At 55.3% G+C, this 26515-nt stretch overlaps 1 protein-coding gene across 1 annotated transcript in view; it reads left to right on the top strand.

The window, feature by feature from the left end:
- AGRN (agrin) overlaps positions 1-26515 on the top strand; it is a 94824-nt gene that overhangs the window by 47208 nt on the left and 21101 nt on the right. The window contains exons 5-19 of the mRNA XM_065855059.2: positions 10471-10686; positions 11999-12223; positions 13290-13514; positions 13657-13863; positions 18639-18860; positions 20314-20508; positions 21073-21273; positions 22615-22760; positions 22918-23023; positions 23464-23577; positions 24000-24164; positions 24524-24667; positions 24844-24968; positions 25263-25368; positions 26042-26425. Coding sequence (XP_065711131.2) covers positions 10471-10686; positions 11999-12223; positions 13290-13514; positions 13657-13863; positions 18639-18860; positions 20314-20508; positions 21073-21273; positions 22615-22760; positions 22918-23023; positions 23464-23577; positions 24000-24164; positions 24524-24667; positions 24844-24968; positions 25263-25368; positions 26042-26425 — 2781 coding nt within the window. The remainder of the gene's footprint in view (positions 1-10470; positions 10687-11998; positions 12224-13289; positions 13515-13656; positions 13864-18638; positions 18861-20313; positions 20509-21072; positions 21274-22614; positions 22761-22917; positions 23024-23463; positions 23578-23999; positions 24165-24523; positions 24668-24843; positions 24969-25262; positions 25369-26041; positions 26426-26515) is intronic.

The raw sequence follows: 26515 nt of genomic DNA, 5'->3' as shown, positions 1-26515 counted from the left end.
TCCCCAGTTTCATGTGCACAGATAAGAACCCAGCAGAAAACAGCAGCCAATTAATAACACGTTTCTTTCTTTCCTTCTTTCTTTCCTTCTCTGATGGGGGTGGGGAAGGAGGCGGGGGAGAAACGGATGCCAGATAAAATGTGATTAATCTATAATTGGACCAGAGGAGACATTCAAAGCAAAAATAAAAACGAACGTAGGTGTAACTCCTAGCTTAGGGCTCCAAAATATGAGCAGCCCAGCCCATCCAGATGACATACTTCAAAAGATCCCTGGTCCTCACGGGAGATGGAAAACTACCACCCTTGGTGGGCTGTCAAACCAGGCGCCTCTTTTTTGCGAGTCTAATATGGTGCCAATGCCTTGCATCATTTTTTCGGGGAGCGTTTTGTGGCAGAGGGGAGCAGGGGGAAGAGCTTTGCTCTCAGGGTGGCTTTGGTGGGACATGGTGGTGTGCTGTCTACTGGAGGGTTTGCTGTGGTCCTTGTCCCTTCCAAATGCTATTGCAAAGCAAGACAGAAATCATCGCCTGCCCTGGCAGTGTCAGACCTCGGGTTTTGTTTGGAGGAAGCAGAATCCCACACCTCGGGCATCTTTTCTGCAAAGACCTGTCCTGGCTACAGAAAAAGTGCCGGGGCCATGGCCACTGCCCTAGTGCTCCAGTGATGCTGGAGGCGACAGACTTAGCAATTAGCACTGGCTGCTCATCTCTTCCTTTTAGCCTCATACCTATTTCTACCTTAGAAAACTCTTGAGCCACACATTGATTTACAGAGTGGCCTCTGCTTCATTTTGAAACAAGGTCATTAATGCTGTTAACTCGCTGTTTTCTCCTATATCCCCTGCGCGGCTGGCATTCCCGCAGCTGGGCAGCAGGTTAGTTCTTGTGTATGTTCTCTGTATGGTCTTAAACTCTATAGGGTCTTAAGCCTGGCTTTCTTAAACACAGTGCTCTATGGCTGTTGCCTTTTCCCAAGCTGAGGGACCGGCCTGTGTTGCCTAATTTCCTTTCTCTTGAGGGGGTGGATGTTGGCTCAGCTGTGCCCCCCCAGGGCAGAAATGCTCTGCAGAAGGGGGTTCGGCAGGTGCGGTGCAGGGGGCCAGCAGGGTGGGCTGTGCTTTCCCAAATCCCCTGGGGTGGAATAAACGGTGGGGGAGGATTTGGGAGGGTCCCTGTGTGAGGAGTGGGTTTGATTTGTGTTTGTTTGCAGCATCCCTTGGGGCAGTGAAGATGGGTTTTGTTGTTTGCTCTGTGGAGGGCAGGGAGAGCAATAAATCTTCTTGGAGCCTGGAAGCCAGGCCGGATGCTCAGGTGGATCGATAGGATGAGGCACTGGGATTTTTGGGGTCAGGTCCCCATCATCCCTCTCTTCCCACCACCTTCCTCCCCCGGGGGCTTTTCAGGGGTACAGAAGGTCATTAGCGAGGTCTGCACCTTTGCAGATGTGTTAATGGCACCAGCCAGCTGTGGATCCTCTCTCTGCTGGGTTTGGAACCATCTGAGAAGGCTGAGAGGGGCTGGACACCCATTTCTTTTTGGCAAGCATGAGTAGGGTGATGCTGGCCCAACCCGTTGCACCTGGCCAAGGGAGCAGCGCTAAATGCTCATTTATGGATGCATAAAAGCAGCAGCGGCACACGAGATGAGGACATCAGAGAAATTAAATATTGGAAAAATGCTTTCTTCTGCCTGGCACCCCGTAAATTACAGGATTTGCAGAACTGGCCCTGGCATGGGGGTTAGGCAGAGAAAATGCTGGTGCAGGTGGCTTTTCAATTCTGCATAGGAAACGGGTTAGCGGATTAATCCTACAGCGCTCAGTCCTGGGCACGGCTTTCCACCTGCCTGCTGGATGTGCCCTCTTTCCAGCATCCTCTTATGTGTTTTGGTCAGGTCCAGCATCGTCTGCCATGAGAGAGAGACGGCCATGCGTGCTTTCCTTTTTCACGCCCGTGCTTTTTCTGCTTTTCTAAAGCAACCTGAGCTGGTGAAGATGTCCCTGCCCATGGCATGGTTGGACTAGATGAGCTTGGAAGGTCCCTTCAACCCAAACTATTGTGATTCTTTGGAGGGGTGTGTGTTTGGGTGTTGTGCTGAGGAACGATGCCCTTGATGAGGATACATGGGGAGTACCCCATGTTTGCACCCCTCTCCCCAACACCTCGCAGCCCACTGCCTGGCACTGGGGGACCCTGTCATGCTGTGACGGGGATTCTGTGCCAGCCGGTGACAAGTGGGCTGAGGCTGATATTCTTGAGCGAGGAGGGACCGGGAGCATCGGAGCGTGGTGAGGAGTCTTGTCACACATCACGGAACAAGGGAAAAATCGCTCTCTCTGCGCAAGGTGAAATTTCTGTACCAGGCTGCTCAGCAGCTGCTCCCTTTTAATTACACGTTGCCTGCTCTTTCTTTGAGACTTCATTGCAGCACAGACAAGCTGGTACGGTGCTTGTACCCGCTACCACCTCAGGAACCTGGGGATTTTTGCCCCAAAATCCTGGGCAATTCATGCCTCCCATATGGCGATCCCATAGCTGCCCAGAGAACTCACCATAATACATCTTTGCCTTCTCCTTTTTTCTTGCTCATATTGCCATCGTATGGCAGTAACAGCTCAGGAGCCAGGGCTGGGGGCTGTTTGTGGGGTTTCATCCCCATGTGTTCGCCCCACGGCTGCAGCACAGCGATGGGTTCCCTGCCCGGGCTCCGCACCCCGAGCAGCGCAGCAAACTGTGCTTCAGCCCAGGCAGCTCCGGAGAGAAGAGAGGTGCTAAACATAGCTCTTCAAAAGCTGAGCGATAGGTGAGGTAGCAGCAGTTATTAGACAGCACTTTTGATCTCTTGAGAGCATTTTCTTCTCCATTTACAGTGAGGTTGAGCTTTCTCTAGGGGTTCAATTTATGCACTTTCATGTTACGTGGCTCAAGTGTTGGAGGAGATGGGAGAACTGCTAAGGTGTTCTTGTTTTCCCCTGGATCAGGTCCTTGCTAAGTTTGCAGATCCCCAAGCTTGCCTCACTTTACATCTCTCCCAGGACTATCCTTCTGGTGTTGTGACAAAGAAACAACATTTATCTTGCTTTGTGTTCTCTTCCCATTGGCTGTGTCAATGCTGAAGTTGGTGCATGATACCTTTCAGAGACAGCTGGTGCATCACCGCCAGCTCCGGAGTTAGGTCACTGCAAATCATAGAATGGTTTGGGTTGAAGGGACCTTCCCAGCTCCCCCAGTGCCACCCCTGCCATGAGCAGGGACATCTTCACCAGCTCAGGTTGCTCAGAGCCCTGTCCAGCCTGGCCTGGGATGTCTCCAGGGATGGTTCATCCATCACCTCTCTGGGAACCTGGGCCAGGCTCTCACCACCCTCACTGTAGAACTCCAGCCTGGTGCTGTGCTGCAGCAGAGCGCTTCTTGCCAAGGGAACGTTGTTTTTGTTGGAACGTGCCCGCAGGTCACGGTGACACAAGGACTCGCTGGTTTTGCGGCAGGCGAGCGGTTGCTGAGAACAGGAGCGGCTGTAGCTGTGTGGCCGCGCATGTTCCACGTGTGCTGGGCAGCGCTCTGTCACAGCGTTGAACACTTGGTCCAAAGCACAGAGGGGGAGCAAAGGACAGCGGGAGGTGTGAAGCTGGATGAGACCCCTGGGGCATGAGCAAGATCCTTGCAAAGAGCCCAAGGAGACCTTGCAGAGTGCCTGGCAGCCTGGGACAGGTCGGCAATGGGAGACGTGCTGGTTTTGGATCTGCTGGGGAGGAGCGCTCATTCCCCCCAGGCATCCAGAGCCTGCCTACCCTCCTTGCCTTGCTGAGCTCTCTCATCTCCCCGATTTGTAAACACAGTTTTTGCAGAGCGTGGCCTCTGCAGGCACGTGGGATCAAGTTGAAACAGTCCAAGTATCATTTATTTTTCTCGCCCTCGCGTGGGCAGCGTCCGGGCTGCCGTCCCATCTGGGTGTGCTCGTGGTGTGCTGAGTTTTGGGGGTTTTGCTGCAGTGTGGATTGCAGATTGCTGCTCCATGGTGGGGCTGGGGGGTGCAGGCAGAACCTGCTGCTTCTCGCTCGCATTCCTCACAGAGCACGTTTCCAAACGGCTCCTCTCTGATGGAGGTTGATGGATTCTTCCAGTGACCGGGAGCCGTGACAGTCTGCTCAGAGCCGCTCTCGCAGGGGACTCATGACAGATTAATGAGGGAGTCTTTTAAGATGGTGTTTGATTTGCAAGAGTGACTTTGATGTTTCAGACTCGAGAACACTGATGCTTTCAACTCCTCCCTGCTCCACCCAGCCCCCGGCGCCACCTTCGCCTCGCTCGCTACCGTCTCTGCCTCCAGCTGGCTTTGCTTTTAGATCTTCCAGCTGATCAACCTTTCTCCTTGCAACCCACCCACCCCTGAACCCCAATTATAGGCCACGTAGTCATTTTTCCTCCTGCTCCTCCCTTGTCTGCCTTGGCTCTTGCTGCCGGCATCCCCAGTGTCACCCGTGCGTGGGGACACGCTGCGGTGCCGACGCTTTGTTAGAGACTACTTGTGGTCTATTTTAGAAGTTAAGAGGATTTTTTTAGGCAACTGGGCTGTAAAAGGCTGTGGCTGATGCTGACCGTGTTTCTGGGCTTCCCCTCGCTGTGCAGGGTGTGTTTTGGGGGTGCTGAACCACCACAAAGGTCTCCGTCATGTGTAGAGCTGCACTCGCGAGGTCCTTGGAGAGCTGGAGCATCACAGAGGCTCCCAAAGTGGGTGGTGGATGCAAACCATTCTGTCAGCTTCTTAAGGACCTTCTATGCTTAGAATATGTTGGCTTGAAAACTAAGTGTTTTGAGGACTTGTTCTGGTGGCCCTGGGGACCACAGACTTGCTCAGCTCCATGGCTAAACTGCTGCTCCATGAGGCTGGCTGCAGCTTTCCAGATCCACCTCGGTGGCATTGCATGGTCACTGTCCCATGTTGTGGGGACATGTGGCTCTCCCAGCCCCTTGGAGCAGGGCAGGCAGCTCCTTCCCACTCCACCGAGCGAACCCTGAGCTGATGCAATTAATATTGATGGCAGGGAGGGTGGGCCGGGGAAGAGGAGTCAATGTGCACAGGCGAGAGCCTGTTAGGCTGGAGCGCCAGCCTAACCGGTCTCTATGGCAACGGGCACCTCGCGCTCGTGCAGAATTAATGCCGGCCATCACCGTCCTGTCACACGTCCCCGGTCCTCGCGTGTCCCTCTGCCCTTTCCGCACAAAGAAGCCCCTGGTGCAGCTCTGCCTGGCTCTTTGCTGCCGTCCCCACCTTGTGCATCAGCGGGGTCCTCCCGTACCGGATCGCAGCAGGCTGGGCTTGCTTAGGCTGGCGTGGTGGGGCCTCCAAAAGCCAGGGGGTTTGGCTGCCAGGAGGTCCCCAGAGGTGCAGGTTGCCCTGTGCTGCTGGTGTCCGTCTGTCCCTCTCCATCCCTCGCTGCAGGGATTTGTGGCTCTGTCCAGAGCTGTCGTGTGTTGTTATCCCTTCCTCTCTGCTGTCCCTGGAGACACCTCAAGCCATGGATGCAGGTACATCCCACCCATGAGCTGTCATCAGCTTCCCGGCCGTGCTTTTCTGATGCTTTTACTCAGCCTGGTCGAGAAGGGACAGATTCCCCTGGGATGGGGAGCAGGTCCAGCCCGGCAAAAGCACCTTCTGGCCGGTCAGGGGGAGCTACCAGGTATCACCCACACATTTTCCCGGCGTCCCCCTCCTCTGTGGGTGTTCAGGGCCTTCCTCCTCCTCCTCCTCCTCCCTTGGCAGAGCTTTGGGGAAGGGTCCGTGTGCCTGGAGCCCCTCTTGGGTGCTGGGATGCTCTGGGGAGCGCAGGACTGGCTGGTAGGGGCAATAAGCCATCAGCAAGCTGCTCTGGTAGCGAGCTTTTTTCTCCTCTGTACAGTGGAAAAGAGCAATTTTGACATTACATTTTATGATTATTGTTATTAAGCTGGAGAAACACTTTAATGTGAATGCTTGGGGCTTATTAGATAGAGCTCTTCACCTCAAGATCTCAAAGCACTTGATGAAGCCAGCTTGTTATTAATCCCTACTACTTATATTGAGCTATTTACCTACTGACATGGAGGGTTTGGTGATTGTTATTACCCACATTTCTTTGTAAATGGGAGAACCAAGGCGCAGAACTGGATGGGGAATTGGAACTGGAAGCAGAAGCTGCTCTCCATCCTCCCTGTCCTCACTGCTCCGGTCCAGGAGGCTGGGATGGATCTGACACGACATATGGTATAGGAAAAAATAATCTTCAGACAATTTAGAAGAAAAAAGAAAGATTGCATGAAATATACTTTTATTCCAAAGGGTAAAAATAAACAGACTCATACAAATAGATGTATAATGATCATTATCACTTTGCAACATTCTGATTGCTGTTAAAGGACTGCAGAGAATTGTGCCTAAAGATTTTATAATACCTGTTCTACCTTTCATGAAAGCTTTTCTACCTCTTGCAAAGCCACTTTTCCTCCCAGCTTATATACTTTGCACATTGCAGTTCTGCATCAGCGCTAAAATGTGGGAATTGTTTTAGGCTTCAGTATTCTGGCTTCAAATAGCAGGGGAGAAGAGGAGCCTCGGTGGCTTGGAGCTGTTCTGCTGGTGGCCCTGGTTCCCGCTGGCAGCCCCCTGGCCCCATCCTATTCTCAGCAGTCCTCCCAGCCATTCTGGGGCATCTGTAGGCACCGTTGGGTGCGAGGAAGGTGGAGCTGGTGCCATCTGCCCTGGAGCACCAGCCACCTGCGCCCGCTCGGGGAAACGCGGCGCTGAACCTTGGCAGGGGCTTCCCTGGTAACGAAGCATCCTGCTCCCTCCACTCTGCTAATTAGGGGCTGCCTGAGGAGGTGTCGGGGACGGGGTGGGAGGTTTGGATCCGAAGCGGTGTCGTTACACCTGGCGCAGCGGGCAGGAGGGGCTGGGTTCTGATGGATGCCAGCAGCTCTGGGCTCAGACCGCAGTGAGGAGCTCTGCAACCCTGGTTCTCGCTCTTCCCAGCCCGGTTTCAGCTGTCAGCGATGCTCTGAACCCAGACAGGTCGTTGCTCTCACCTTGATCTCTTCTAAAAGCCTTCCTTGCTTTTACAAGATGCTACTGAGGAAGAGGAGATGCTTTGTCCACCCGTGGAATCACACTGACTCTGTGTGGCAGGAAGCACGTTACCATTAATTACTTGTAGCAACACCTTTTGCTTTTCCCCTCCTCTCCAACAAGTGCACTTTTTAATTCTTATTATTATTATTATTTGTTGTTACTTATTATCCTGTTTCTGCTCCAGTGCTGCTAAGAGACATGGAGAGGCTTGGCTGGCATTCAGCATGGTTACAATAAGCCCAAGCCCTCCCTTTTGTTCTGCACGGCTCGCTCGAGTGCTGTGCAGACACCTCACTTGAGCTGTTTCTCTCCCTCATCCTCAGCGGCTCCGGAGGTTTGGGAAAGGTCAGCTCCTCGCTGTCGCTTTTTTCCGCTCCAGACAAGCGCTGCTCTCATTGTTTGCCAGATGCCTCGCTGTGCCCCGGCCCTGCAGCCTTAGGATGATTTAACTAGAGCTGAGCTTTGCTTTAGATCCAGCTTGCTCTCTGACCTCGCTGCTCAGCCTGGCCATGTGCTTTGTAGGCAGTTTGGAAGCAAAATCTTGAGCAAACGTTGAGAGATCCCACATTGGCGACCGGGGAATGGGCACAACCAGCAACAGAGACATTGAGGTGTGACAGATGGGCGGCAGGGGACCAAAGGCAAAAGTGCTGTTGGTGCGTGTGCTGGATGGGAAGGAAATGTACCCCAAAATAGCAACAAGCATCTTAGGATGGGGTTTTTGAAGTGCTTGGTGCTGTCCTGAATTTCGTCTCACTGCAAAGTTTGGGTGGGACCAGACCTGAGTTGACTTTGAAGCCTTCACCTTGGATGTGTGAGGCTCCTGCTCCGTGCTCGGATGCAAAAGACGAGAACAGAAGAGCTCAAGAGCTGTCCCTGTCCTTCCCTTTGGTGGGGCTGATCCCTACGGTGGCTCCATCACCGCCTCCCCTGTGACTGGCAGCAGATTATGCACTTACACAGTTATATTCCTGCTCCCCAGACCTGCGCCTTGGGAACGGGGTGAATCGTCGCTTGTCCTGCATTTCCCATTCCTCACTTGCGCGGCTCCCCGGCATCCTCTGATCTCAGAGCTCAACAGGCTCGTCTGCATTAAAAAAAAAGGAGAGAGAGAGAAAGAGCAGGAGAGACTATCCAGAGCGCTTCATAAAAATGATGAATTGCTTTTAGATATTGGGCAGGAGAGAAAGAGAGTTCTTTTTTATTTGGTGATATTAGTCTCTTAGTGGCTCATTGTTGCTGTGCATATGAGCTCCAAATCTCAAGGCAGTCAAAGGCAAACGCCCGGGAATTGAAGTGTAAATGAGTCGCTGTCGAGCGTTTTATTTTGCCTTTTATGACTTCTCTGTCATTATGTAGGTCAGGCTCTGTGTATAAGGTGTGCTCTGTGTGGGAGAGCACGGGGTGGTCAGGTGTGCACGGGGCGGGCAGGAGGTGCTTGGGGGCAGGTGCAGGGACTGTGCTTGGTGCAGCGGCAGGGCATGCAGGGCATGCAGGTGTACATGCAGGGCGGGGCAGCAGGTGTGTATGCAGGGCATGCAGGTGTGCATGCAGGGTGCTGCAGCAGGTGTGCATGCAGGGTGGGGCAGCAGGTGTGTATACAGGGCAGGGCATGCAGGGTGCGGCAGCAGCTGTGCATGTAGGGTGCTGCAGCAGGTGTGCGTGCAGGGTGCTGCAGCAGGTGTGCGTGCAGGGTGCGGCAGCAGCTGTGCATGTAGGGTGCTGCAGCAGGTGTGTATACAGGGTGCTGCAGCAGGTGTGCATGCAGGGCAGGGCAGCAGGTGTGCATACAGTGTGCCGCAGCAGGTGTGCATGCAGGGCAGGGTAGCAGGTATGTATACAGTGTGCCGCAGTAGGTATGCATGCAGGGCAGGGTAGCAGGTATGTATACAGTGTGCCGCAGCAGGTGTGCATGCAGGGCAGGGTAGCAGGTATGTATACAGTGTGCTGCAGCAGGTGTGCATGCAGGGCGGGGCATGCGGGTGTGCATGCAAGATGCTCCAGCAGGTGTGCATGCAGGGCGGGACATCCAGGTGTGCATGGAGGGTGCTGCAGCAGGTATGTATGCAGGGCAGGGCAGCAGGTGTGTATATAGGGCAGGGCATGCAGGTGTGCATAGAAGGTGTTGCAGCAGGTGTGCCTGCAGGGTGGGGCATGCAGGTGTGCCTGCAGGACAGAGCAGCAGGTGTGCATGCAGGGCGGGACATCCAGGTGTGCATGGAGGGTGCTGCAGCAGGTATGTATGCAGGGCAGGGCAGCAGGTGTGTATGCAGGGTGCTGCAGCAGGTGTGCATGCAGGGCAGAGCAGCAGATGTGCATGCAGGGTGGGACATGCAGGTGTGCATGCAGGGGGCTGCAGCAGGTGTGCAAGCAGGGCAGCGGCTGTGCATGCAGGGCTGTGCAGTGCACTCCTGTGTGACTGTGCACACGTACCTGCCCGGTGGTGCGTGCTGGGAGTGTCGGGCTGTGACCACTGCACAGAAAGCTCTGGCGTTTCGTGCTCTCGCTGCCTCACCTGCACACCGCTCAGTCTGGGGACACCTGTCCTCCCTTCCTCCCTCAACCGTAGAATTTCATTTCCTACCACATTAGCAATTCAGATGCTGAACTGGTCCGTGCTGGCTGCTCTGATTAGTGGATGTGATAAAGAGGTTTATGCATCTCTCTTAGAGAGACACCAGCCACGTGATTCGGCTGCTTTGCATAAATGGCAATGAATAAAGCAGCGTGTGCACGCGGGGTGATCTGTCCCACACTGGGACAGGTGAGGATGTTTTCTTCTCTGTTCCTGGGCTTTCCTTCGTCTTGCTGGTTACGAGAAAACACATTATATTGTGGAGGACTCCCAGAGGCTTGAGCAGAGGGGCCGTGGGCAGAGCAAGTGCTTTATAGAGCTGTGGGGATGTTGCTCCATGTCTGTAGTGGGCCTGGAGGCTCTTGAGCTGGTCCTTGACCTCCCAGTTTCAGCTGCCAGCATAAATATTTATTTGCTCTCTACCACTACCTGAAAGGAGGTTGTAGCATGGAGAGCGTTGGTCTCTTCTCTCAAGTAATAAGCGCCAGGACGAGAGGAAATGGCCTCAATTTGCACCAGGGGAGGTTGAGGTTGGATCTTTGGAACAATTTCTTCCCCAAAGGGCTGTCAGGTGTTGTGCCCAGGGCAGTGGTGGAGTCACCATCTCTGGAGGGGTTGAACAGATGGAGATGAGGTTCTCAGGGACATGGGGTAGTGCCAGGGTTGGGTTAATGGTTGGACTTGATGATCTTGAGGGTCTTCTCCAACCAAACGATTCTATGGGCTGCATCCCTCCTGTTTGCAGAGGAGCACCCACAGCTCACCCATCTCTCCGTGTCTGTGCCCGCAGCCTGCCGAGGGATGCTGTGCGGGTTCGGGGCGGTGTGCGAGAGAAGCTCCACCGACCCCTCCCAGGCCTCCTGCGTCTGCAAGAAGACAGCGTGTCCCATCGTGGTGGCTCCCGTCTGTGGCTCCGATTATTCCACCTACAGCAACGAGTGTGAGCTGGAGAAAGCCCAGTGCAACCAGCAGAGACGGATCAAAGTCATCAGCAAGGGACCATGTGGTGAGTGGTGAGAGCCAGGCCCAGGTTGCTCAGAGAGGTGGTGGATGAACCATCCCTGGAGACATCCCAGGCCAGGCTGGACGGGGCTCTGAGCAACCTGAGCTGGTGAAGATGTCCCTGCTCATGGCAGGGGTGGCACTGGGGGAGCTGGGGAGGTCCCTTCAACCCAAACTCTTCTATGACTTGATGATCTTGAGGGTCTCTTCCAACCAGAATGACTCTCTGATCTCACTGCCAGAGCAGGTCACATCTGCCACGGCTTGAAGGTGGATTTGGGGGGACCAGGCGTATGCAGAGGCTGGTGGGCTCATGAAAGCCCTTCCCCAGCTTGGCATTCACCAGCTGTGAGCGAGGAGCTGTGTAAATGAGACCCCAGTCTCCTCATCTCAGAGTAAATTAACTTGACCTTTCTCTCCTGCGGCGCTCTGGCTGGCAATAAATCTGCACCCGCAACTCCTGCTGGGGCTCTTGTCAGAAGGGAGAGAGCGCTGAGTGATTTAGCTAAAATAATAATCATAAAGAAGTAACAAATAAAAGATAAAAAAGGAAAAAGAAAAGCTGGCAAATAAATTTTGGCTCTTCCCCATCAGTGAGGAAATTACTGCTTGAGCTCTTCCTCTAATTACGGTTTGCAGGAGGTGCCTGGAAAACCCTTATTTTGCATGTTTGCTAAAGCTAGAGGCTTTTGGGGAGTGTGTACAGGGCTGGGAGGTTTAGAAAAGGATGGGCTCTGCCTGAAGGGCCAGATGGGGACTGAGCTCCCTTCCCCTTGTCCCGGGATTTGGGACTGATCCTCCAGCCCTCGCGGACATCGGGGCGGATGAGCTCACTGCTCCAGGGCACTGGGGTACGGACATCCATTGCCATCATAGCATTTAGCAGGCTGTTGTGATAGAACCAGGGGTGATGGTTTTAAACTAAAAGAGGGGCGATTCAGTCTGGATGTGAGGAAGGAATTTTTGCCGTGGAGGGTGGTGAGAGCCTGGCCCAGGTTGGGCAGAGAGGTGGTGGATGAACCATCCCTGGAGACATCCCAGGCCAGGCTGGACGGGGCTCTGAGCAACCTGAGCTGGTGAAGATGTCCCTGCTCATGGCAGGGGTGGCACTGGATAAGCTGGGAAGGTATTTCCAACCCAAAGTGTTCTATGATTCTATGATCGTCTACATTTTTTGGGCACTTAGAGGAACCGGGGCTGTCTGGGTTGATATCACGGTGCGTCGGGCTTATTTATCCCCTAAGAAAATCAAGAAGCAGAGGGTGTTACAGGAGCCCATGTGTTCACCCCTCTGCCGTGTCCCCTCCTCTCCCCAGGCTCCAAGGACCCCTGTGCCGAGGTGACCTGCAGTTTTGGCAGCACCTGCGTCCGCTCCACCGACGGTCAGTCGGCCAAGTGCGTCTGCCCGTCGTCCTGCAGCGGCGTTCCCGAGAGCACGGTGTGCGGCAGCGACGGCCGCGACTACCGCAGCCTCTGCGACCTCAACAAGCACGCCTGCGACAAGCAGGAGAACGTTTTCAAGAAGTTCGACGGCGCCTGTGGTGAGTCCCCTGGGGGACGTTGCTTTAAAAACATTTCCTCCCGCATTGGGAATAGCGAGGGCAGACCAGCGGGAAACATCAAGGGTTGGGGGGAAGAACTTGCACGCCAAAAACACAAGCTGGGCAGAAAAAGGTCAGTTTGTGAGTGATGACCTTTGAAATTCAGACCAAGCCAGCGCTTCCCCCTGCGGAATTTGGCTCTGGGTGTTTCTGCTCAGGACCCACTGACCTGAAAAAGCGGTCGCAACATCTGTGCCACCACCTCCTGCGTTTCCCCCCGGCTGGAGTTTCCCCGCTGCGGGGTTTTTTTGGCAAGAATCCTCCTGCTCGCCGGTGTCCCTGGGCTGGTGGCAGGCAGCAACTTCTAATTAAAGGAGCCCGACAGGCAGAGATCCCAGAGTGCAAACACAGCCCTGCCGCTCTGAGGATGTCGTCCTCTTTGGCTTAATGATGGCTGGGGATACTTGTAATTAAAAGCAACTGTGTTCATTAGGAAAAGCATGAGATCAGCCAGGACACGTGCCAGCGCGGTGTTTGTCCCCGGGGAGGGTGTTTGAGCAGGCTGCAAACCTGGGGGAGCTTTAATTGCGCTGTCGCTGCTCAGTCCCAAGTAGGGCGAGATGGGCGTGAGGTCGAGGTGCAGAATGTCATGCTGGTTGCTCCTGGTTTCTGGGGCAGAGAGGAGGCTTTGAGCTCTGGATTTTAGCTGGGTGTCAGCAGAAATGCAGGCGGTCTGGGTTGAGCAGCTGAGCTGTCGAACCTGGAGATACTGGAAGGCTGCAAGGTGTGAGGATGAACAGTGCAGGCAGGGAACATCTTGAATAGGCTCATCGGGATTGTGAAGCCTCGGAACAGGCTGCTCAGGGCAGTGGTGGAGTCGCCATCCCTGGAGGGGTTGGACAGACACCGAGATGAGCTTTGAAGGTCCCTTCCAACCTGAATTATTCTATGAAGTGATGAGCACACGTTGGGTGCTCCTGGGACAGGTCCAAGGCTCCCGGGGCCGGCTGGGAGGAGGAGGGCAGGAGGTGTCTTTTCTGACTCTCCGCACGGTCTCCCATCACAGACCCGTGTAAAGGTGTCCTCAACGACATGAATCGCGTTTGCCGGGTGAACCCCCGCACCCGGAGGGCAGAGCTGCTCCCCCGCCCCGAGAACTGTCCCCCAAAGCGAGAGCCGGTGTGCGGTGACGACGGGGTGACTTACGACAACGAGTGCGTCATGGGGCGCTCGGGGGCCATCCGGGGACTGGAGATCCAGAAGGTGCGTTCAGGGCAGTGCCAGCACCAGGGTAAGTACCTCCCTGCTTTCTGGGGAGCGGGGAAATTCAGTTTCCCGACCTCCCCTGCTGCTCCGTGCCGTGCTTTTGGCAATGAGAGCATAACCCCTGTCCCCACGGTGGGTGCGAGCCTTGCTCTTCTCTGTCCTCCCAGACAAATGTAGAGATGAGTGCAAGTTCAACGCCGTCTGCCTGAACCGCCGCGGCACCGCTCGCTGCTCCTGCGACCGCATCGCCTGCGATGGCTCCTACCGGCCCGTCTGTGCTCGCGACAGCCGCACCTACAGCAACGACTGCGAGCGCCAGAAAGCCGAGTGCCACCAGAAAGCTGCCATCCCAGTAAAGCACAGCGGACCCTGTGGTAAGCGCTGGTGCCGCTGGGACGCTGGTACCCCCACGAGGACACTGGTGCCCCCACACCTCCCACTTCCCAGCCCCAGCTGCCACTTTAAGCCCAGCTTGTGTCAGTCCTTTCCATGCTGGTGGTGACACGGGGACACTGCAGGTAAGTGGTGGCTGGGTGCCACCATCTGAGCAAGCCACAGGCTCTCTCCAGCCCTGAATATCTGCTCCTCCCTGTTTTATTCCTTCCAGCAGTCCTTGTGTGTATGTGTGTCTGTGTGTGTCTTCCTCCTTGGTCTCGTCTTTGTCTGATGTGCTCAATAACACACTGAAGAACAATTCCTGTTTAAACCATACCCAAGCGTGACATCCAGCCGGTTTCTCTCATTCACGGCCACGTGCACATTCACCCCACGCGGTTCCCGTGCAGCCCACACCATCCATTTCTGCTCCCAGGGTAGTGCCAGTCCCCAGCTCCTTCCATGCTCCCCCATGCCCGCCTGCTTCTCTCGGCTCCAGGTTCTCTCCGCCAGGATCTCTGCCCAGCGCTCCCGCTCTCCGGAGGCCTCGCCGTGGCTTTGTCTCATCTCTGGGAGAAGCTTTTGACCTTTCCAATGGATGCTTTTTTCAGACTGATATGATAGGATGGGGCTTTGGGTCCCCATGATGTTGGGAATGTCCAGTTTTAAAATTACTGCACGGAAAAATGAAGGAGGTTAAACACTGGATTGATTTGTATGAGTTGGAAGGACTGCTCATTTCAGCTCGAATTGGTTTTTACTACATCTAGGACTGTTCCCTATTATTTTAAGCTGATGTTTGATAAGGTATCAGATGTATCAAACCTTTTGAATTACTTGGAACTGAAGCCCCGTGCTGTGGGTTTGTTTTGTTGGCTTTGTGCTCCTGCAGTAGGTTTTTTCATGCTGCCAGGCCCAGCTGCTTGAAAACCGCTTGTCAGGCTCCCAAAATCACACTCAACATAATCACAGCTGTTATTTCTTTTAATTGTCCGTTTCACTGTGTTGCTGGTGGTTGAACGATGAGAAGTCGGTTTCCCAAGTGCTCCCTACAGGGAGGACAACACAGGGACTTTTGTCCTCTGTCCCCTGGTGCCACCGGGAGCTGGTGCTGGATGGCAACCAGCAAACCCTGCCTGGCACCTGGGGGAGGTGAATCAAAGCTGGGGCTCTGTCTGCCAAAGCCCAGGGTTTTAAAGTCCACGATGGCTCCAGATCACCCTGCAGCAAGCCAGCACGGGGGGTGAACAAGCCTTTGCCTCCCCATCAGCTTAGGAAAGCATCTCTGAGCTCAGTGCTGCCCTTTGGGAGGAAAGCGTGTCCTCTGTGTCACCAGTTCAGACTCCGTGTGAGCTGGAAAACGGATTTAGAAGTGGGGCCAGGGTGGTGATGTTGTGTGCCCAGCCTGTGTGTCAAGGCAGAACTTCTGTCTACAGCCAGGACCCAGAGCAGCGAGCACGGAGGGTTCATTGGTGGCTCTGCTGTGAGGATGCGGAGCTGGGGAAGGGAGGGAGATGAAGGAGAAGCTGTTAGCGTGGTTGCAGTGATTTAATCTCTCACACGTCCCTGTCTAACGAACTCTGAGCTCCGCCGCTGGCTTTTCCAGCAGCAAGGCAAAGGAGGCAAAGCCAAACAAAACAGTCCAGGCCTTGTTTATAATCTTTCTCTACTTTGACACTGTGATGGGGCAGCAGAGAAAGAAAGATGGGGTGAGAGTGAAGCGGCCAGGAGGTGGAGGGAAGGTGTCTGGAGTTGCATCTGTCTTTTCCTCCCTGCTTCTCTCTGTTCTCTTTCTCCCTCCGCTGTGTCTCTCTCTCTCTCTCTTTCCTTTTTCGTCTGTGTCTTGTGTTTTACAGCGTTGCCTGTTTGGAGGAAGGAATTGTGTCCTCGCAGCACCCTTCTGCTCCCTACCTGGACATCTCTGCTAGGAGGTCGGCTTTCTCCCCTTCTCCGTGGCCAGTGCCAGCTCTGGCCTCTCCTCACTGCTCCCCCCTCCTCTCGTTTTGCTTGAGAGCCCCCCCGGGATGGAGACATTGCCCTGGTTTTGCTCCCATCCCAAACAATTCCTGCTGGAATGGAAACGCCTCGCGGTGCAGTGGGGTCTGGTCTGATGCTTGCTGTGGCAGATGAGGGTGGGAGCAGAGGTGGGTGCTGTGACCCCCCCCCCCCCCCGGCTCCTTCGCAAGCCCCTCTTGGGCTGACCCATCGCTCTGGACTGCTCCTGGTTGATCTCACCTCTCCTTTTGCTCCCAACTAACCCCTTTTTCTTCCCCACCTCCTCCTTCCCAGAGACTTCTGCCTGCCTGGGACTGTCATGCTTGTCCCTTTGCTCTCTGTAACGTGTGTCACGCTTGTCTGTGCAATTCCAGAGGGCAGGGGCTCTGCAGGGATCGCAGCTCCCCCCATGTGTCCAGCAAAGCACCCTCTGTGCCTTTCGGAAGCACTGCGCAGCTGTCTCTGTTCAGATGTGGTTCTTCCCGAGGAATAATTCCCTATATCCCCATGGAGCTGGTGCCAGAGCCCGCTGGGTGTCGTGGGTGCAGATGGATGGGGTGTGATGTGTTACAAAGCAGCTCCAGAGCCTCTTCCCCATGGGCATCACCAGGCGAGGCTTGTGGGAGAGCTCCATGTCCCCAGGGCTGGGTTAGGATTCAGGTGAGGGATCATGGCCTCAAATCAGGGCACAGAATGAGCATTTTGCTTGCTGTGTGCCTTCGTTTCCCTGCCTACAAGATGAAGAAGGGCCTGGAATCAAGGCAGGTCTTGATTACAGCACAACCTAAGGTCCTCGTTGTATCCACCCCTGTGAAAATTGGTGCCAAAACCTCCCTGCCCTCTCCACCACTGCTCCCCAAGACAAGAGCATGAATTTGAGTTGCAGATGAACAAACTGGATTTGCTTTGTGCCTGGCCATTGCATCCTTACTGCCTGTGTGCGGCAGAAGTGCTTTCCCCATGCCAACATGTGTCTCCTTGTGTTTGAGGGACGTGAGTATGGTAAAGATGCTTTGGGTGGTTTAGGTGAAGTGCAGGCGGGAGGTGCGAGCAGCATCGCGGAGCTGAGCACAGCGGGGAGCAGCTCCTGGTCCTTGGGAGCTGCTTATAAACTCTTGAGCTGTAGGGACATTAAAGACAGAGGTGAAATGGCTGGGTCAAAGTACCAGCCGTGTGCCTGAACTGCCCACCTCTTCCTTCGCAGACCCTTGGCTCTAAGTTTTAACTTGACAGGTGCTTTCCAAAGAGCTGAATCTAAAATTCAGCCTTGCTATGGGCCGTTTTCTCCATGGTTGACAGCATGCAGCCAGACTCCTGAGAGCTCAGACCTCGCTCTTGCTCTGCAGATAGAGCCACCTCGGTCCTGGCAGGGCAGGAAGCTGGGCCAGTTGCCCCAGTTAATTCCCCATGCCGCACCAGCAAGCTCTGGAGTGCTTTGTCTTTCCTACCACACTCAGCTCTGTGCTTGCCTTGCCTTTTGGTGTTGTCTGCCTGTTGCATCCATCTCGCCTTGGCCGCATTATCTGTTCCCCACCTCCGTGTTGTCATGTGTCCTCGTCAGCGTTCCGTACGGGTTAAATCCTGTCCTTTCCGTGCCCCAGGTCCCCAGGGCTTTTGTCTGGAGTCACAAGAAGGGGTCACTGAGGGGTCTCTCCCCAACAGCATGGCCACTCCTGCATTGGCTTCTGAGTGGTGGGGGACATTGCTGGAGGGACATGCCAGCCCTTCAGCCAGCGGGCTGGGGACCGGGTGGGACTTGCAGGGCTGTTGCAGGACACGCAGCCTTTTCTCTCTGCCATCACCATCACGGTTGGCTGCTCCCCTCGGCACTGCGGGGCATCTCGCAGGGAAGGTGCCACCTGCTCGGCTGACGTTGATTTAGCAGCCCTGGTTTGTGAGCAGAGGGGGCTCTCAGCCTGCAGCCCATGCTGGGGACATTCCCCATCCCCAGGGAGCTGCAGGGAGCCAGATGTCCGAGGATGGGGACAAAGCAAGGACACCAGGTCTCTTCATCCTGCCACGCAGCAGTTCGCTGGATTTTCTCAACCAGCTTGCAAGAGGAGGGGAAGGGAGCAGGAGCGAGACCAGCTGTGTGGTGAAGTGTCCTCTCCGACCAGATTTAGGATGAGCTGTTCAGGGGACTGTGATTCTGAGGATGTGGCCCACAGTGAATGCAACTATCCCTGTGTGGACTTTTTGGCTGTGGAGGGTTCAGCAGCTGGTGCTGAGTGGTGCATGATGATGCACCAAGTGTCCTGGAGGCGCTCAGACCCACACTGAGGTTCTTTTCTGCTGCCTCCTGCCTGCAGTTCAGTTCAGACCCCACCTCAAAGTCAGGCTGGTGGCCCCACTGCTGCTCAGGAACAAATGGCTCAGCTTGCGTGTCCTGCTTCAGCACATGGTGCTTGTTCTTGTTGCTGGGGAGACCCAGGGTTTGGTGCAAAAACCCACGGGGATGATCCCACTTCTGGTCAGAATGTAGCTGGGATGGGATGGAGGAGAAGAGGCAGGAGACTTGGTGCTGTGCGGGGAGAAGATCTCGTGCCTGCTGCCCATCCCTACCCTCTGCCACGCATGGGGGCCGATGCTGAGCCGGGCATGCCGGGGTGGCATGGAGGGTGCAGGGGCCACGGCCAGGAGCTCTGGGTGCGTTTGCCATGGCGAGGAGGATGCAGACGTGGGGCCGAGCCTGGGGATGCCGGCATGCATTGCTGTGCACCGTGCCCTGGGCAAGCGTTGGGCTGAACCCGGTGCCTCTTCTCTCCTGTCCCCTCTGCAGACCTGGGCACCCCCAGCCCGTGCCTGAGCGTGGAGTGCACATTTGGGGCCACCTGCGTGGTGAAGAACCAGGAGGCCGTGTGCGAGTGCCAGCAGGTCTGCCAGGGCCGCTACGACCCCGTCTGCGGCACCGACAACCGCACCTACGGCAACCCCTGCGAGCTGGACTCCATGGCTTGTGTCCTCAAGAGAGAGATCAAGGTCAAGCACAAGGGGCCCTGTGGTAAGAGCGCATCGCGGCGGGTCCCTCCTCTTCCTCGTGTTAGGGAATAGAATTTCTGAACAAAACAAAAAGCCCTTGAGGTGCTGGAGCGAGTTCAGAGAAGGGATGAGGCTGGAGCACAAGTGTGATGGGAGCGGCTGAGGGACTTGGGGGGTTCAGCTGGAGAACAAGAGCTGAGGGGAGACCTTCTGATCTCTGAACTGCCTGGAAGGAGCTTGGAGCCAGGGGGGTCGGGCTCTGCTCCCCAGGAACAAGCGCCAGGAGCAGAGGAAATGGCCTCAAGTTGCGCCAGGGGAGGTTGAGGTTGGATGTGGGGAACAATTTCTTCCCCAAAGGGATGTGAGGCATTGGAACAGGCTGTCCAGGGCAGTGCTGGAGTCACCATCCCTGGAGGGGTTTAAAAGATGCAGAGCTGAGGTTCTCAGGGACACAGTGACAGTGTTGGGTTAATGGCTGGACTCACGCATGGCTGCAGGATTTGTGCTGTAGATAGAAACCTCCCGGCCAACCGTCTGCACAAACCACGCAGGGGGTTGTTGCATCTTCCCTCCCCCATGCAAAGGCAGCAGCTGCCGTGTGAAAAAGAAAAATCATCTTTGAGCCAAATTCTTCACAAACTGAATGGCAGGGAAGGGAAGAGAGCTGTTTGAAGGAGAAAGCGAAGCCATGAATCCCTAAAATACCCAGGAATCAGGAGGTGTGCTGGCTGGAGCCCGATCTCTCCTGCCACGAGTGAGAGCTCCTTTGCAAGTGAGTTATTGCAAAGATAAATGTCTCTGTCCCGAGCCTGTGTGCCTGTGTTTGCAGCAGACTGAGCATCCCATTGGGGAATCGGTGCTGTGTTACATTAATATGTGCGTCCAGCACTGCTCTCACCCTGATAAACCAGGATAAGACAATGTCCCCTTCCCAGCCGACCACTTCTGCCATGTGCGAATCCTGCTGCCTCTCCCCAGGGAGCCAAGATGCTGTGCTCCTCCTCCATAGCCGGGGCTGATTTATTGCTCCTCGTAGTTCTCAGCCCCGTGCTCTCTCCCGCCTCCTATTTAGCTATAACGACATGCAGCTCTGGTGATATTTCATCGTGGTTACTCCCAGCCCTGACAGCTTTTACGGGTAGTTATTGAGTTATTGCCTTTCTGCCTCCTCCCGCATCCCTCAGCTCATCCCTTGCTCTGAGCCCTGGTGTCCCCAGGGGCTCAACCTGCGGGAGAAGGTTGCAGTGGGTTTTATTTATCATAGAATCACAGAATAGTTTGGGTTGAAGGGACCTTCAGAGCTCATCCAGTGCCACCCCTGCCATGAGCAGGGACATCTTCACCAGCTCAGGTTGCTCAGAGCCCCGTCCAGCCTGGCCTGGGATGTCTCCAGGGAATTTCGGATACTCCATCAGACAGTGATGCTCACCTGAACTGCGGTTTTAATCTGCTGGTTTTGTCCCTTATCTACACAGACCGTTGTGGTAAATGCCAGTTTGGGGCCATCTGCGAGGCGGAGACGGGAAGGTGCGTGTGTCCCACTGAGTGCGTCCCCTCCTCCCAGCCTGTCTGTGGCACTGATGGCAACACGTACGGCAGCGAGTGCGAGCTCCACGTCCGGGCATGCACACAGCAAACCAACATCTTGGTGGCTGCCCAAGGAGACTGCAGTGAGTCTGGCAAGGTCCCCTTCTTCCCTCGTGTCACTCCCGCTGGTTGCATTTCAGAGACAGGATGCAAAGAAATTGGGTGGATGTCCATTGAGCCAAGCAAAGAAATAGGGTTAAAAACAGAACTGAAAGCATTGATGGTTTATTTGATCGCACAGTTCATCTCAGTAGCTTTCCCTTCACTCCATCCCCTGGGGTTAATTTGTCTTTGCTCGTGTGTTTCCTCCCCACTCCCCAGCACAGGGAACTGTCTGTGCTAATTTCTTAATGAATTAAAAGCCCTGCCTCGGTTCTTCATTAGGACAAATGCTTCAGTAAAAGCAATGCTTTGGAGCCTCATAAAACCTGTCCAGCTGGGTCTGGGTTGTCAGGTGCTGGAACAGCCTGCCCAGAGCAGTGATGGAGTCACCATCCCTGGAGGGGTTGAACAGAGAGAGATGAGGTTCTCAGGGACATGGGCAGTGCCAGGGGTGGGTTAATGGTTGGACTTGACGATCTTGAGGGGCTTTTCATCCACAATGATGCTGTGATACTATGAACTCACTGTGGTTCCTCTGTGCCCAGAGTCCTGCGGCAGCACCGTCTGCTCCTTCGGCAGCCGCTGCGTGGCGGGACAGTGCGTGTGTCCCCGCTGCGAGCGACAGCCCCTCGCTCGCGTCTGCGGCAGCGACGGCCTCACCTACGACAACCCGTGCGAGCTGCAAGTAGCCTCGTGCCAGCAGAAGAAGAGCATCGAGGTGGCCAGGACGGGGCCGTGCGAGGACGGTGGGTTGTCACCATTCCTCCAACCATGTGGGGTTGGTTGTACCTGGCTTGGCCGTACCTGGCTTGGCCAGGCTGAGAGCTAAGAACCCGATGAGTTTTCCCACTGTAGGGGGAAACTGTGGGTTAATGCTGGCTGAATCCAAGCGGAGGAGGACTCGGTGTCCACCTGGCGAGCTGAGGTTCTCTGGCTCGTTGCACGTGTAGTTTAGCTGGGAAGGATGCGAGTGCTATGGCAGAGCTGAGGGAGAGAGGAAGACATAACATAGTGTTTGATCACAGCCCTCCTTGGGGAATTTCAGGTTGGTGTCCCTCTGGGAAAAGATCTTAAATAATTCTCTGTGTAATGCCAAACCCCAGCCTTTGATCACTCAATAAAAAGGGCCAGGTTTTTCTTCTCCCTCCTTCCCCTTTAAGAAGCCTTTGAAATCAGCCACATCTCTCTCTTACTGAGCATCTGAGCTCATCATCCTGAGCTCTGAGCATCTTATGGAGAGGCAGCCAGGCTAGGGAGGGTTTAGAGATTGTTAAGGACATCTGCCTAACTGAACTTCAGATTAAATCCAAACCCCATCCCTTCCTTTGCTCTGGTTTCCATGCTTATGGTAGCAGCAGCAATCTCCCCGCTGCTCTGGGCTTGGGAGGGCAGGAGAAGGGAAGGACTGGGATCAAAGTATGGAGTTAAGCTGTTCCTTGTCTTGTGAGAGCAGTGGGACAATCCGCTTTCTCCAAGGGACAGGTGTGTTCTCTGTGCTCCAGGCTTAAGCATCCCAATATACAGGGTGTTTCAAAAAGATGGACCCAAGTTTAAAGCAGTAGATTTCATGATGGCAACTTGTTACTATGACACAAAAATTTACAAATGGTTTAAAGAATTATCAAGTTCTAGGAACCTTTTAATAAAGGTTCCCTCCACCTGCTGTATGGACAACATCAAGATAGTTGAATTGGTCCCAAATGCCTCTTAAATTGTCTTTATGCACTGAGGTCACAGCTGCTGTGATTCTGGTTTTGAGGGCGTTTGATTAGTTGCTAATGGTGGCACAAAAACATGATCTTTGACATATACCCGCAAGAAGAAGGCTGCAGGGTCTAATGTCTGGGGATCTTGGGGATCCATTTCTTTGAAACACCCTGGATGTGGGCTCAGGATTCTGGGGTTGTCTGTGCTGAAGAGGTTAAATCTGCTGGGATTTGGATGGGTCTGTGCAGCCGTGGGGTGCATCCCATGTCCGGGATGCAGCCTTGGGTCATGGTCATGGGTCCCCATCCCCTCTGCTTCCTCCGAATTCTGCCCTGCTGGATTTTGAGCCTCTTTCTCTACCACCATCCCTCCTTCTCCAGAGTGTGGCTCGGGGGGCTCTGGCTCCGGCGACGGGAGCGAGTGTGAGCAGGACCGGTGCCGGCAGTACGGAGGCTGGTGGGACGAGGATGCAGAGGACGACCGCTGTGTCTGTGACTTCACCTGCCTGGCAGTGCCACGCAACCCGGTGAGGATGCTGAGCTGTTCTGGGCTACTTTCTGCAGTCCTCGCATCCCTCTTCTCCCTGGGGACCTTCCCGCATGCTTCCAGGGTATCCCATGGGTAGGGAACCTGCGTCCTGTGCCGGGGGCTGCTCTGAGCCCTTCCCCTCCCTGTCCTGGCAGGTGTGTGGCTCCGATGGTGTCACCTACACCAATGAGTGTGAGCTGAAGAAGACACGGTGTGAAAAACGCCAGGATCTCTATGTCACTAGCCAAGGAGCCTGCCGCGGTGAGTCCCCCCCGGCTGGCACAAGCTGTGTGCTGGTGTCATGGTCCCCAGGCTGGTTCCCTGCAGCAGCACATGTCCTTTCCCTGGGGCTAAGCAAGAAAATGCTCCCCAAGGACACAGCAGTGTCTGTTGGTTTGTTCATCCCTGCTGTATCATAGATGAGGTTCTCAGGGACATGGCTTAGTGACAGTGTTGGGTTAATGGTTGGACTCGATGATCTTAATCCAACCTAAGTGATTCTATGAATCTGTTCTGTGATTCCCGTTTCATGCCCTGTGCTTTCCCTGACCGAGGATAGGACATCACTTCATCACCTCTTCCCAGCATCTCTGCAAGGACCGCGTGGTTTTGCAGGGACGCTGCTGGCTGCTCAATCCACACGTTGGCAACACTGCCCTGTGACACAAAGACAACCTGTCCCTCTCTGCCTTCCTCTGCAGCCCTCGCCACCACTCCCCCGCCTCTCCTGGTTGTGCACTGCAGCCAGACCATCTATGGATGCTGCCCAGACAACGTGACCTTGGCGCTTGGAGTAGGCGCAGCCGGATGCCCAAGTGAGTGAATATCGTGTCCCCACCTGAGGGACCTCCAAGGATGACCTCCCAGGCTCCCTGCCCCGTGTCCCCTTTCTCCTGCTCCCTGTGGATAAAGGGAGCATCTCTCTATGTTTGCATCGTTTCCTTCCATCAAGTTCCTAATTAATGAATTAATAATAAGCTTCTAATAGCTTCCTCCCCTTTGATATTAATGAGAGGAGAGCTCTTGATGACAGCAAAGCCAAGCGGATTAATCCCTGAAGGTTCAGTTCCCCCTTGTAGCTGGGGCAGAGGAGGAGAGCTGAGAGCAGCTGCTGGATTCTCCTCTTGCCCTGGCCGAGCATCTCGGTGACTCCACAATCGCTTCCATCGCCCTGATGAAGCCCCCAGTGTGCCCAAGCCTCCTTGGTCAGGACTCAGCCTCACGTTTTCTCTTGCAGGTACCTGCCAGTGCAACCCCTACGGCTCCTACGGAGGAGCCTGCGACCCCACGACGGGGCAGTGCTCCTGCAAACCCGGCGTGGGGGGGCTGAAGTGCGACCGCTGCGAGCCCGGCTTCTGGAATTTCCGTGGCATTGTCACCGACGGCAAGAGCGGCTGCACGCGTGAGTGCGGGCAGGGCTGGGCTGTCACCTCTTGTCCCTTATGGCTCCCCGGAAGCCCTTTCTTCATGGAAAGGGCTGTTGGGCATTGGAACAGGCTGCCCAGGGCAGTGGTGGAGTCACCATCCCTGGAGGGGTTGAACAGACAGGGAGATGAGGTTCTCAGGGACATGGGGTAGCGCTTGGGGTGGATTATGGTTGGACTCAATCTTGAGGGTCTCTTCCAACCAAAGTGATTCTGCGATTTTCCTCCCCTGGACCTTTCTCCACTTTTCCTGGATTGCTGGGGGACCTGAGTGAGTCTGCTCTTGGCTCCACAAATCCACCAGCTAAACAGCGTCTATTTTCTCCTTCTTACCCAGCCTGTAACTGCGACCCGGTGGGCTCCGTGCGTGACGACTGCGAGCAGATGACTGGACTGTGCTCCTGCAAGACGGGGATCACCGGCATGAAATGCAACCAGTGCCCCAATGGCAGCAAACTGGGCATGACTGGCTGTGAGAAAGGTGAGGGAGCCACGTACTGGAGGGATTGCGTGGGGAATGGAGAAATGGGTGCTGGGTACTGCTGCAGGGCATCGCACCGGCCCTCTGGAGAGCCAGGACCCCCTGGGAGGAGAGAGGGGCTTGGATTTAGTACGTGCGTTGTTGCTCATCTCTTCCCCCTTCTCTCCCTACCCCAGACCCATCAGCCCCAAAATCCTGCGAGGAAATGAGCTGCGAGTTTGGGGCCTCGTGCGTGGAAGTCAACGGCTTTGCCCACTGCGAGTGCCCGTCCCCGCTCTGCTCGGAGGCCAACATGACCAAGGTTTGCAGGGTGTGCCTGGCGATGTGTGCTGAGCTGAGCTGCGTTGGGCTGGTGCAGAGTCTGATATCTGATGTTCTCCATCTTCTGTGCATGGGGGATGGTGATGTGCAAGTCGTAGATGTGTCCCAGCAGAGCTATGTGCTCTGTGCCCCATCTGGCACCTCTGAGCTGCTCAGGTCCCTCTGTGCAGAACATTGCCTGAGAGGGGCCCCTGCAAAGCCACCCAGAATTTAGACACCCCTTGATTTTGCCCAGGGCTTGGGGTGCAGCTCACGTTTCCCCTCTGCCTCCCAGGTGTGTGGCTCTGATGGTGTCACCTATGGGGACCAGTGCCAGCTGCAGACCATCGCCTGTCGGCAGGGACAGGTCATCACGGTGAAGCACATGGGGCAGTGCCACGGTGAGTGTCTGCGGTGGGGACAGTTCTAGCTCTCTGCTGTGACACTGGACCCGGGTCAGGCTGCCTCCATCTGTGGTTCCTCAGCACATCGGAGACATGGACCTGTTGGAGAAGGTCCAGAGGAGCCACAGAAATGATCTGAGGCTGGAACAGCTCTGCTGTGGGACAGGCTGAGAAAGTTGGGGTGTTCAGCTGGAGAAAAGAAGCTCTGGGGAGACCTTAGTGCGGCCTTTCTGTGCTAAAAAGGAGCTGATAAGAAAGACGGGGACAGACTTTTGAGCAGAGCCTGTTGTGATAGGACAAGGGGTGATGGTTTTAAGAGGAGGGAGATTCAGGCTGGACATGAGGAAGAAACCCTGGCCCAGGTTGCCCAGAAAGGTGGTGGATGAACCATCCCTGGAGACATCCCAGGCCAGGCTGGACGGGGCTCTGAGCAACCTGAGCTGGTGAAGATGTCCCTGCTCATGGCAGGGGGGGCACTGGGGGAGCTGGGGAGGTCCCTTCAACACAAACTGTGCTCTGATTCTGTGACTGTGCTGTGACCCCTCATGGCAGAGCAGATGCATTGCTCTAGGCAAGTGCCTGAGGTTTTGCAACATCCTTCCCATTCTCATGGGCAGCCTCTTCCCAGACCTGCCCCTCCTTACCCACCCCACCTTCCTGCTCCTTTCAGAGTCCATCACTCACACAAGCCACACCGCACCACCCACACCACTGCCCACGCTGCCCTTGGACAAATTAATCCTTCCTCCGCCGCTACGGTTCACCACCCGGGCTCCAGAACCCACCGAGCTGGCTACCACCTCCCTGCCGTTGGAAGCCAAGCCTACAGAAAGAGGCCACCCTACAACGAGGCGCATCACGACTGCCAGACCAGCCACCACGCCGTGGGTGACCCACGGGGTGTCTCAGACCACGGTCCGGCCGCTCTCCACCGCGCCGGTGGTCCTGGCCACCAGCCAGCCGGCCTACGCGGAGTCAGGCAGCGCAGAAGGGAGCGGAGACCAAGAGATGGGCACCAGTGGGGACCAGGAGTCGAGCGGGGCAGGGTCTGCCGGTGAGTTGTGCTTCTTGGGCTCGGCAGGTCATGGGCTGAACCACCCCCTGTGCGTCAGGAGGAGGTGAAGCTGTGCGTCTCAGCCTCGCT

This window comes from Patagioenas fasciata, chromosome 23 (genome assembly GCF_037038585.1).
Source record: "Patagioenas fasciata isolate bPatFas1 chromosome 23, bPatFas1.hap1, whole genome shotgun sequence".
Lineage (NCBI taxonomy): Eukaryota > Metazoa > Chordata > Aves > Columbiformes > Columbidae > Patagioenas > Patagioenas fasciata.
The sequence above is the reverse complement of the archived record's forward strand: the minus strand, read 5'-3'. Positions and strand labels throughout refer to the sequence as shown.